Raw genomic sequence first — 12752 nt, forward strand, 5'->3', positions numbered from 1 at the left:
CATGGACTCCACTAGATCCCTGAAGGTGTGCTGTGGGATCTGGTACTAAGATGTTAGCAGCAAAACCTTTAAGTACTGTAATTTGTGAATTGGGGCCTCCATGGACGGGACTTGTTTGTCCAGCACATCCCACAGATGCTGGATTGGACTGAGATCTGGGGAATTTGGAGGTCAGGTCAACACCTCAAACACCTCAACACCTCAAACCATTCCTGAACCATTTTTGTTTTGTGGCACCGTGCATTATCCTGCTGAAAGAGGCCACAGCCATCAGGGAATATTGTTTCCATGAAAGGGTGTAGATGGTCTGCAACAACGCTTAGGTAGGTGATACGTGTCAAAGTAACATCCACATGGATGGCAGAACCCAAGGTTTCCTAGCAGAACATTGACCAGAGCAGGACACTGCCTCCACCGGCTCGCCTTCTTCCTATAGTGCATCCTGGTGCCATGTGTTCTCCAGGAGAGTGACACACGTACGTTTAACTTCTTCAGCAATTTGAGCAACAGTAGCTCGTCTGTTGTATCGGAACACAAGGGCCAGCCTTCACTCCCCACGTGCATCAATGAGCCTTGACCGCCCATGACCCTGTCGCCGGTTCACCACTGTTCCTTCCTTGGACCACTTGTGATGGATACTGACCAGTGCAGACCAGGAACACCCCACAAGGGCTGCAGTTTTGGAGATGCTCTGATCCAGTGGTCTATCTGCCATCACAATTCGTCCCTTTGTCAAACTCAAAGCTGAAATCCTTACGCTTGTCCATTTTTCCTGCTTCTAACATCAACTTTGAGGACTAAATGTTGACTTGCTGCCTAATATATCCCACCCACTAACAGGTGCCATGATGAGGAGATCATCAGTCTTATTCACTTCACCTCTCACTGCTCAGGATGTTATGTCTGATCGGTGTATAGGTGTTCGGCAATGTGCTGTTCAATAACTTTATATAGAAGTAAAAGGGGGCGTGGCCTTGTCATTCCCTCCAACAGAGGTTCAGGTTTACAAAAGCACAGTTTTACACAGACACAGTGTAAACAAGCTAAACATTTAAAATAGCATTATTGGTATAATGACGAATCCCATTGTATCACATCATGTCCATTGTTATATAAGCTCGTAATCCTTGCCCTGTTGTCATGAATCCTTGCATGTTTCCATTCGATATTTGAAGAAGACAAGGATTAAGCTTTTTACTTAAGAGCTGTATAATGCCCTATGGTGTGTCTGTGTGGAGAAAAGATAGCTTCTGACCAGTAGGAGTGAAAGTATCAGGTGTATGACGCTAAACAGCAAACTTTCCTTTTCTGTTTGTCTAAGCTGACCTGTCCTTTCTGCTTTCAGAGTCGAGAGAAAGGCAGAGGTGTGTTCCAGCACAGGACGAACATCGAGAAAGCCCTGGCCTTCCTGAGGGGGAAATCAGTAAGCCTTTAACGCTCACTTGCTATCTGTATTACCTTAGAGAGAAAGAAATGTGTTAGTCTTGCTCTTTCGTCCTTGTAGATCAAACTGGTTAACATCAATGTGCCTGACATCATGGACGGCAAACCCTCCATCATCCTAGGGCTGATCTGGACCATCATCATGCACTTCCATGTGAGTTTAATGTTTAATGTAGAAGCTCATCCTTGGCTAAGAGGGATTTATTTACTGTCAATAACATTACAAAACGAGCTAACAAATGTTACAAATTCTTTGCGGGACTCAAATAAATTAACTTGTTTTAGTCATGATTTCACATTTCTTTCTTCGTCCTCATCCAGATAGAGGAGTTGGCGAGCACACTGTCCTTCAGTTCTCGCCAGTCTTCCCTGGAGTCGTTGGCCAGTCTGGACACGCGCTCAACAAACAGCAGTGCACGCAGCAGTCCAGTGCCACCGCGCGGGTCACCGCTACACACACGCTTCAGGATCTCAGCTAAAAAAGCCCTGCTGCTCTGGGTCAGAGAGCAGTGCCACAAGTGAGAGACAAAACAATTTGGAAAACATTTGGAGAACAGGAGCTAACATGTCTTGCAAACGCTCCTTAATATTAACTGTAACACTATAAAACAAGTTAAAGGTATTCTTTTGGTATTAATGAATAAAAGATTTTAAAGGTGGAGGAACACGTCAGGATTCGCTTATAGTAAAATAATCACACTGGGCCACACCTCCATTTAAAAATGTAATTGCAAAAATCCTTGAATCAAAAGAGTTTATATGTGTGTATTGTGTATTGGACACACCCACAAGTGCAGAAAAGTCTGTAATTAGTGCTAGTATGTAAAAGATGTACTTATCTAGTGCGTCCTTTTTATTATTATTATTAGCATTGCTTTACGATAATGTGATCTCAGCTGGAGCAGGCACTCCATTATATACAATATATTTAAATTCAGAAAACAATTCCAGGTGAATCATTCTCTCATGATATTCACTCATCTGCTGTTTTTGGGTCTGTCTTTTTGGTCTGTCTGTCTGTCTGTCTCTCTCTCTCTCTCTCTCTCTCTCTCAGGGCCGGCTGTACTCTGAACGTGAAGGACTTTAAGGGGAGTTGGAGGAGTGGCGTGGTGTTCCTGGCCATCCTCTGTGCTCTGAGACCGGACGTGGTGAGCTTATCCAAAGCCAGAACCCGAAGCAACAGACAGAACCTGGAAGAGGCGTTCCATATCGCTGAGAGAGAGTTACATATACCCCGATTACTGGATGCAGCAGGTGTGTGTGTGTGTGTGTTACAGAGCCCTCCTTTTTTACCCTACAGTGGTATTTCATTTTTGTGTATTATTACACACCTAGTGAATGTAATGTTAAAAATGAAAATTGTTGTAAATTGTTGTTAGAAGTCTAGTCTATGGATCATTGCATTGCAGATATCTGATTAATCTAAATAATCTATTATTTAATCTGGGCCAGTTGTTGGGGATTGTAGTAATGAGTGTAAGGTTCTTTTCTGAGTGATGCTTTACATCTATTTGATTGTTTTATTTTCGTTGTGCCGACACAAACCATTTACCTGTGTTTCATGAACCTGTTTGTCCTTTTCCAAATCAAAAGTCCTTCCTTATATACAAATTAAAATGTGTCAGATACTAAATATACAGTATATCCTGTTTTGTGTGTGTTTTAGATGTTGACGTGAGAGACCCAGATGAGAAGTCCATAATGACGTATGTGGCTCAGTTTCTACAGTACACCAAAGACACACCAGCTTCCGAGGAGGACATGCAGGTACAGTGGTTATGGGCTCTGATTTTAATTTAAGGATACTTGAAAATTTTCTGTGTGCACTTGCTCTAACGCCACACAGAACGTACAGAGGTTTGCCACATTATTCTCAGACTTGGGTAAAGGGGCGTGGCCTAAGATTTGAAGGCAGAATTCTGTAGAGGAACTGATTTGGATGGATACAGTAATCCCAGATTATTTATACACACTATATTGCCAAAAGTTTTGGAACACCCCTCCAAATATTTGAATTCAGGTGTTGTGCGAACTTTGTGGGACCCCTTCCTGTTCCGACATGACTGCACACCAGTGCACAAAGCAAGGTCCATAAAGACATGGATGTGTCCTGACTTCAACCCAACAGAACACCTTTGGGATTAATTGGAACGAAGACGGCGAGCCAAACCAAAACTGGGACGTCTACCTTTACATGCACATGAATGTAATATGGAGTTGTCCCGCCCTTTGCAGCTATAACTGCTTCAACTCTTCTGGGAAGGCTTTCCACAAGGTTTAGGAGTGTGTTTATGGGAATTTTTGACCATTCCTATAGAAGCGCATTTGTGAGGTCAGGCACTGATGTTGGATGAGAAGGCCTGGCCCACAGTCTCCACTCTAATTCATCCCAAAGATGTTCTGTGGGGTTGAGGTCAGGACTCTGTGCAGGCCAGTCAAGTTCATCCACACTAAACTCGCTCATCCATGTCTTTATGGACCTTGCTTTGTGCACTGGTCTGCAGTCATGTTTGAACAGGAAGGGGTCATCCCCAAACTTTTCCCACAAAGCATGAAATTGTCCAAAATGTCTTGGGCTGAAGCATTAAGAGTTCCTTTCACTGGAACTAAGGGGCCGAGCCCAACCCCTGAAAAACAACACCTGAATTCCATGATTTGGAGAGGTGTCCCAAAACTTTTGGCAATGTAGTGTATTTAGTTTCATATTTGAGGCAGGCTCAGTCATCATGTCATGGATAAATCTAGCCTACATTTGGAGTAAAGTATTGTAAGAAATTGTATAAATGCTTTTTTTTGGCCAAAATGCTGCTTTAAGGTTTAATGAAGCTTTCTGTCTACCACAGGTTCAGTATCTCACTCCTACTGCGTGTCTCTCTCCGGTCAATCTGCCCTGTAACTTCACTCCTGCTGTTGCAGCCTCTCCAATCCGACAGGTACGTTCACACCGGCCTATGTTTGTCTTTTATCTTTTGCCGATATATACACAGTTTCATTCAGGCAAGCGTTCAGCAGCACTATGGTATAAAAGCTGTTCGTAATTTTATTTATTCAACTAGTGATACTCGGTTTATTATTCTATAAGAAGAGACCGACATCTTCATTAGCTTCTCACAGTAGTAACAGGCTTACCGGACTGTCAGTGTCAGGATTATGGATCACAGCAGCGGCTGTTTATTTCTGTTTTGCCTTTTAGAATGTGTGTTGTGGTGTGGGGCTTGATGAAAAGAGGTGACCTCTATATCACGCCGTTCATTCCTTCCATTAAACCTTGGCAAAGACTGAGTGAACGAGTGCCAGAGAACTTAAAACAGCACTTATGTTCAGTCTGCTTGACTTTCCTCAAATTATATAAAAACTTATACAAAACCATACTGCTGTGGTTGAGCAACACGTTTCATTGGTGTTTAATTTTTATTAAACACAAGCCTTGACCGCCCATGACCCTGTCGCCGGTTCACCACTGTTCCTTCCTTGGACCACTTTTGATAGATACTGACCACTGCAGACCAGGAACACCCCACAAGAGCTGCAGTTTTGGAGATGCTCTGATCCAGTCGTCTATCCGCCATCATAATTTGACCCTTCATCAAACTCAAAGCTGAAATCCTTACGCTTGTCCATTTTTCCTGCTTCTAACATCAACTTTGAGGACAAAATGTTGAGGAGATACTCAGTCTTATTCACATCACCTCTCAGTGCTCACAGTGTTATGCCTGATTGGTGTATTTATATTTTTAACATTCTTAGTTTTTAGTTTGAATTTATTTATATTCTTTTAAAAATGTTTTTAGACCTCGGCTACTCAGAAAGTCCAGGAGGTGACATGTTGGCTGGAGCAGGCCTATCAGGAGCTGCTGGAGGGATGGGAGTCCACAGAGGGAGAGAGCTACGCTGAGAGATACCACGTAAGAACCAATCACAATCAATTTATACCTATTCAAATGTTTCATGATGTTTCACCTGAAATTTTTGACAATATTTCAACAATATAATAAAGCTAATATTTTAAATTAGGTCTTAAAGTAGGTAGCAAAAGTGTTATTTTGTATACAAATATTTCTGTCTTTATTTATTTATTTGAAAAATTATGTTACAAATATATCACTGCTTTAATATAAATTTTAGATTATTTTTATTATCCATTTTATTATCCATTATTTACTTTTATTTTATTATATATATTGTATATCACAAATAAAAACGCTAACATTTCTTGTTTCAGGTGTTCCAGACTTTTGTGGTGTCCTTTAATGAACAGCGGCGACCCGTGATGCCATTACTGACCGCCATGAAGAGGACGATGAAGCTGAGTGAGGAGCAGCGAGCTCTCCGACTTGCCTGGGATTCCCTGGCTGAAAAGGTCAGAGGTCACAGCATCATTGTAAAGATCCATGCTTTTAGGTGCATTAGTATATTTAGTGTTTGAATGATTAAAGTGAACTTTGCTTGTTGGTTGTAGCTGCGTGAGTATAAGACGGAGCTAGACCTGAGTATGCCCTCTCCTCTGGACATGGTGGGCCGCTGGTTACTGAGGGCTGAGGAGGCCTTGGCAGATGGTGATGATAATCGTCAAGACCATGCCAGAGCTGCTCAGGAGGCCCGAGAGAAACACGAACTGTTTAAGGTACTGTACATCACAGAGAAGTACTAGTTACTAGATATTTATAGATGTTTATATTCAGATGAGGTTAGTCTGTAGTTAGTTGATTTATTAAATGAATACAGAGTTAGAGTCTATAGAGTTACATACCAAGTTTTGTCAAACAGTTCTGAAGAATAATGAGAGATTTGTGTTCAGTCATGTCTAGAGGAGATGCCTCGTCACATGAAGACGTTCCAGATATTCCAGAATAAGGATGAGTACGGAGAAATGGTGGTTCCTTCAGACAAACTGGAGGAGATAAAGAGAAGGTCGGTGAATCAAAATCTGAACAATGATGCAAGCAAACAGTTGACAAACAAAGCATGGTTTTAATATTTCCAGCATTAGATTACATCAACCAGATTGTTTTAGCAGGACCTGAGATCAGGCTACTGCAGTTGTACTGCGGTGTTATTGAATTCTGGATTTTGATTGGTCAGAAGGAGTTGATTATGACAGCAACTTCCTATAACAGCAACTCTGGCAGAAGTGCAGCTGCAAATCGCAGGTTTATATTAACACACGTTGTACTGCAATATCTTAGTTTTCCACAGAAACTTGTAGGACAGACCCTCCACATAAACATAGCTTTAAAAAAGAACGGTGTAGTTGTTGAAATTATAAGGTTTTATGTGTGAAGTGATCTTAGGAAGTAGAGACAGATGGTAAAGCTGTAACATAGAAAACCTGTGAATGTTTTGCCTTATTAACTTCAAAAGTTAATAATATACAACAATGCATGTTAATAGATTGATACTTCTGAAATAATTGTTTATATTTGGTTAATTTCTTACGTTTTGTCAGCACTAATGTTTGAATCCTATTGGTGTGTGTTTGTACATGTGTATTAGGTTCACTACTGTGCGAGTCAGTGCTAAATATCATGGTATTAGACTGGAATACCAGGAGCTCAGACACACAGCGCTAGATCTGCTGGCTCAGCTTAACTTCAAGCTACGCACTTGGAAAAGAGGATACATTTCCCAGGAGGCTGTGCGGATCCTTCTGAAGGACTGGAATGTAAGTGGAAATATGAAAGATTATACACTATATTACCAGAAGTTTTGGGACACCCCCACCAAATCTCTGAATTTAGGGGTTGGGCTCGGCCCCTTAGTTCCAGTGAAAGGAACTCTTAATGCTTCAGCATACTAAGACATTTTGGACAATTTCATGCACCCAACTTTGTGGGAACAGTTTGGGGATGACCCCTTCCTGTTCCAACATGACTGCACACCAGTGACCAAAGCAAGCTCCATAAAGACAAGGATGAGCGAGAACCATAGATAGAACAGCTTTGGGATGAATTAGAGCGGAGACTGTGGGCCAGACCTTCTCGTCCAACATCAGTGCCTGACCTCACAAATGCGCTTCTAGGGGAATGGTCAAAAATTCCCATAAACACACTCCTAAACCTTATGGAAAGCCTTCCCAGAAGAGTTGAAGCTGTTATAGCTGCAAAGGGAAGGACAACTCCATATTACATTCATGTGCATGTAAAGGTAGATGTCTCAGTTTTGGTCTGGTTTGCATTCTTTGCTCTAATTCATACCAAAGGAGTTCTATTGGGTTGAGGTCAGGACTCTGTGCAGGCCAGTCAAGTTCCTCCACACCAAACCCTCTCATCCATGCCTTTATGGACCTTGCTTTGTCCACTGGTGTGCAGTCATGTTGGAACAGGAAGGAGTCATCCCCAAACTGTTCCCACAAACCTGGGAGCATGAAATTGTCCAAAATGTCTTGGTATGAAGCTGAAGCATTAAGAGTTCCTTTCACTGGAACTAAGGGGCCAAGCTCAACCCCTGAAAAACAACACCCAAATTCAGTGATTTGAATGGATGTCCCAAAACGTTTGACAATATAGTGTAGTGTCTAGAAATGTAATTAAGTCTCAAATCGCAAATTAACATGTGCTTAGATGTGAAGGGAAAGAAAGATTGTGTTTGGACTTTGTAGGAGGTTGTCAACAAGCAGGGACTTCCCTCTATGCTGGATAGAACTGTATGCAAGCTCAGACACATTGCTAACAAATACACCAGCAAGTCTGCTCTGGGTGAGTGTGTGTTTTCTGGCCAAATAACATAAAGACCACAATATAAAAGCCTGAATGATTCAAGATGAAAACAGTTTTGATGTGTAATTGATATTGAATTACAGGATTAAACCATTAAATGGGCAAGTGTGTGATAATTGCTTCTCTCTCCTTTTTCACAGCAGGTGACTCAAACCGTGTAAGTAATCAGATGAAGGATATGGAGGCAGAGACTACAGCAATACTTGAGGAGGTGAGGATGGTAAAAGGCACTATATCACGCACGCTAACAGCTTGGGACTCCTACTGTGACACCTACACCTCATTACACGCCTGGCTGGAGCAGGGAACTCAGACAAACAGACACGGGCAGCGAGCTGAAGTACGCATCTACAGCTAGCTCTATTTTTACGTGTGTAAAAAAAAAACTACCATGTTTTAGGTAGAATTTTTCTTTATGTGAGTGTAGGTGACGATAGAGATGATGTCCGAGTGGAGCTCTTGTAGGGAGCGTCTGAACGAAGTTGGAAACTACCTGATGGATGTCACGGATCCACAGACCAGCCGATCGGTTTCTGACAATCTCTGCAGGATTAACCTGATGTGGGCTGATTTTGTCAGAAGAACCCAGTTTGTGAGCCACTATTCAAACATTACATGTAACTTAGCCAGTCTATTTAAAAGCAATAATGATGTTTATGAAGATATTTAATATCCTTCCCCCTGTCCTAGGAACTTGTTGAAGAACAGAGTGTAACTGCTCAGACTCTCCAAGGTTTGATTAGAGAGGCCACGCAACTTCTGAAGGAACCGGTGGAGGTGCTTTCAGGATCGCTTCAAACATACAGGAAGAGACTGCAGGTACAGTTAATCATCTTTTATTGCCCATACAATAATTATAGAATTGTAGTCACTCAGCGTTTGTCATTTGTTTTTGAAATAATGATTAAAAACTCTGTTTCTCATGCTTAGTTCATGATGAAGAAAGTACAGGATATCGATCTGGACTCTCTCTCTCCGTCACTTGAGTGCTCAGCTGAAACCCTAAGCAAGATCAAGCAGGCCATTCCAGAGGTGATTACAACATGGCGTCTTTCGAAAAACAACAAAACTCTTTTGAAGTCTTGTTTTTTTATTTATTTTTACAAACATTCTTGTTTTTGAGCATGTTTGCATTCAAATGTACATGACCAGGTGCTGCGGACACTCAGTGAGGCCATACAAGTGTGTGAAGAGTTGCAACAAACCGTGTCAAGCCTGGATGGTCGTCTGGCCGAACTTATACACTGGGAGGCTGAAGTCAGAGAATTTTATGAGCTCCTAAAGGACAAATCCCACCGACAGCAAAGAGAGCAAGACTCAAGGACCCGGGTACTTTTATTTCATGCTGGGTTTTTTTTGTTTTCTGAATGAATGAACTGAATAAATAAACTATATATCTCTTCTGTTCCTCTACTGTAGTCCCTGATTTCTAGAGGTCTGCAGCTAGAAGGCCAGGTGGTGATGGAGGAGCAGGATCTGCAGGAGATGGTGATGTCACGTCAGAAGAACTCACCTCTTCAGTACCTCATTGCCTCTACCATGCAGGACAGAGTTCGTGCCACTGTCGCACAATCACAGGTCTTTTGGCACTTTTTGTTATTTTCTGATAAGTAATTTGAACTTCTAAGCTGATTATACCAGATGAAATATATCATTGTTCATGTATGTTTATCTGTAGGAAGCCGTTGGGATGCTCAGCTCCTTGGGCATTCGCAGAGATCGAAGCCCTACAGGACATCAGCCTCCTCAAAAGGTCTTCGTGCAAGAACAAGTGGTTACAAAACCTGAAACAAAGCCTCAGCCAGTGCCTATGATTGTTGTGCAGGAATACCAAGAAGGGAAGAGTCAAATGCAAGAAGTAACAAAATCACAGTTAAGGAAAGAATCAGTGGCATCAGTTCCACTTCACAGTAAATCTGAAGTCTATGCACAGCAACAGGTTCTGTCTGATGTCAAGGCACAGGGTAATCTGGTAGATGTTGTAGCCTTGGGGGAACCAAAGAGACAATTAAAAGGTGATACCAAAGAAACAATGGAATCTCAGTCACATAACCTGGATACGAAACAAATACAAGAGCAAATGGAGCAAGCACCTCTGACTGTGCAACAGGAACCAACACAACCGCAGAAGCAATTGGACTCTCAGCAGCAAACGCTGGGTCAGCAGCAGCAGGTGCAAATACAGAAACAAGGTGCAAGCCAACAGCAAACCGTATTCCAACAGTCGGTAAAGGTGAAAAAGTCTCAGAAATGTGCTGAGAACAGACCTTGGCTACATCAGAAGGCCCAAGCAGAGGGTAAACAAAGTTCAGAAGTACGACCACAGCCCCAGGCTATTGCCACTGCTGTGTCTCAAGCTTCAGAATCTACAGCAGACCCAGTCCAGGCACAAGTGAAAGTGACTTGGATCCACCAACAGCAGCCTGCCATTGTTACGACCAGTGTTGCTTCTCAGGCTCAAGTTCCTACAACAGACGCAAACCAAGTTCAAGGCAAGAAGGTTACACAGACACAAGCCAAAGTGACCCAAGCCCAGCAACAACAGTCTGTGCTGCAAGCCAAAATGACTCAAGCCCAGCGCCAGCAGCCTATGACTGTTGTTGCCAGTGTCGCATCTCAACATACAGTATCTGCAACAGACTCAATTCAGTCTGAACCCAAAAGTGTTATACAGACAAAATTCCAAGTGTCTCAAGTACAGCAACAACAATCTGTGATGCAAGTGACACAAGCCAAAGTGGGTCAAGTCCACCAACAGCAGCCTGTAACACAAGCTAAATTGGGTCAAGTCCACCAAAAACTCCCTGTCTCCCATATGCTAGCAAAAGAACAAGTACCAGCTATTGTGCCTGTTACTTCTCAGGCTTTGACTATCCAACAACATCCACAACCATTCACACCCCACACATTTACTCAGCCACTGAAAAAAACATCTGAGACGCAACCACCAGGCATGACTCAAATGCAACGACCAGTCATGGCTCAGACTCAATTTCCAGTTATGTCTGAAACTTACCAATATCTGCCAGCCATAGGGAAAGAAAGTCAAACAACGATACATTCCCCAACACCAATTCAACCTCAAATAATGACCCAAAGGCAGCCACACCCAGTTGCTGCCCGGTCTCCACCCCAGCAAGTAATATCTGACAATCAATCTCATAGTGTTAGTGTTATACCAGCCAAGCCCAAAAGTACTGCTCCTATACAACCACGCATAATCAGTATGCCACAGAGTCAACCAGAATTTTATAAACCACCTCAGTCCCCACCTCAAATTATGGGTATGGGTCAAACTTATGACAACATTCAGCTAAGACCACAACCCCACCTCCAGCAACCTCAGTGGAGACCCATCATGCCTGACATTATGACACAGAGTTATAATGAGGTCCCCCGCCAGGGTTTCATGCCATCACACATGCCACCCCAGGTGCAATTTCAGGCCCATTCACAGTCACAAAGTCAAGCACAAACTCAAGCACAGCCTCAGCAATGGGTGCCATTAAGAGGAGGTCTGATGACACAGACTTACCCCAGTGTCCAGGGCTCAGGTCATGTGCTTCCTTATACTCAGTCTCAAGGTTACCCCAGTCCTCAGCCACAGAGTCAACAGTGGGGCCAATTCCAGTTTGAACCCACAGTGCAGCCTTATTCACAAGTAAGCCCTCAAAGCCCAGTTCAGTCATTTGTTTCATCACAGCACTGGCAACCTGTCAGGCAGTCTAACATGGTCAGCCACAATTACCCAAGGCTTCAAATGTCTGAATACCCACAGGTCACTCAGAAACCACAGAGCCCTCCTCAGGAATGGACTATGCAACCAGAGCCACAATCTCAATTTAAGTTTCTGAAAATGGTTCCTCAACCAGTGGCCCACACATCTTGGGTCCAACCACCATCCCAAGCCCCAGTAAGACCTCAAGGTCCTGCTCCCCAAAGTCAACAGCAGCAGTGGCCACAAAACAGGCCTGAGGTTTCATTTCAATTCCAGATTCAGAGCCAAACTTTGCAGTCACAGCCTCAGCTCCATGTTTTGCAAAAGCCACAGTCGCCAAATCAGGAGCGACCCCAACATCAGTCAGTTGCTCAGGTCAAACCTCCAGGCCTGAGTTCTGTAAGACCACAAGGTCCTGCTCCACAGCAGCCCCCAACTCAGCAGAAACAATGGCCACAATACAGGACTGAGCCTCCATTTCAAGTTCAAACTCAGAGCCAAACAATGCAATCACAGCCTCAGCTCCAAGTTTTACAAAAGCCACAGTCCCCAGAGCAGGAGCAACCCCAACAGCACACGGCTGCTCTGGTCAGACCTACAGCCCAGGCCGAGGCTCCTCCACAGGTCTATTTAGAAGCCTACACAAAAGCAGAGGCACTTGCAAAGAACAAGCTTGAGGATGCCAAGCATTGTCTTCAAGAGCATGTTCTAGAGACTTTCAAGGGCAAGAGAATAACTCAGGAGCAGGTGCTTTTCAAAATTTACAGATTATAATTAAATAAAATGTGAAAGAGGTTGATTAGGTTTGAGACACATCAAGCTTATTCCAATGTCAGAATAATAACACTTGCAGTCACAATAGCATTGCATGCCCA

At 43.1% G+C, this 12752-nt stretch overlaps 1 protein-coding gene across 1 annotated transcript in view; it reads left to right on the top strand.

The window, feature by feature from the left end:
- syne2b (spectrin repeat containing, nuclear envelope 2b) overlaps window positions 1–12752 on the top strand; it is a 112239-nt gene that overhangs the window by 5223 nt on the left and 94264 nt on the right. The window contains exons 4-22 of the mRNA XM_058385887.1: window positions 1346–1423; window positions 1505–1597; window positions 1765–1961; window positions 2498–2697; window positions 3110–3210; window positions 4287–4376; window positions 5235–5348; window positions 5666–5803; window positions 5903–6067; window positions 6242–6354; window positions 6937–7105; window positions 8042–8138; window positions 8300–8499; window positions 8587–8751; window positions 8850–8978; window positions 9090–9191; window positions 9312–9488; window positions 9579–9737; window positions 9838–12624. Of these exons, the coding sequence (XP_058241870.1) occupies window positions 1346–1423; window positions 1505–1597; window positions 1765–1961; window positions 2498–2697; window positions 3110–3210; window positions 4287–4376; window positions 5235–5348; window positions 5666–5803; window positions 5903–6067; window positions 6242–6354; window positions 6937–7105; window positions 8042–8138; window positions 8300–8499; window positions 8587–8751; window positions 8850–8978; window positions 9090–9191; window positions 9312–9488; window positions 9579–9737; window positions 9838–12624 (5274 nt within the window). The remainder of the gene's footprint in view (window positions 1–1345; window positions 1424–1504; window positions 1598–1764; window positions 1962–2497; window positions 2698–3109; window positions 3211–4286; window positions 4377–5234; window positions 5349–5665; window positions 5804–5902; window positions 6068–6241; window positions 6355–6936; window positions 7106–8041; window positions 8139–8299; window positions 8500–8586; window positions 8752–8849; window positions 8979–9089; window positions 9192–9311; window positions 9489–9578; window positions 9738–9837; window positions 12625–12752) is intronic.

Source organism: Hemibagrus wyckioides, linkage group LG03 (genome assembly GCF_019097595.1).
Source record: "Hemibagrus wyckioides isolate EC202008001 linkage group LG03, SWU_Hwy_1.0, whole genome shotgun sequence".
Lineage (NCBI taxonomy): Eukaryota > Metazoa > Chordata > Actinopteri > Siluriformes > Bagridae > Hemibagrus > Hemibagrus wyckioides.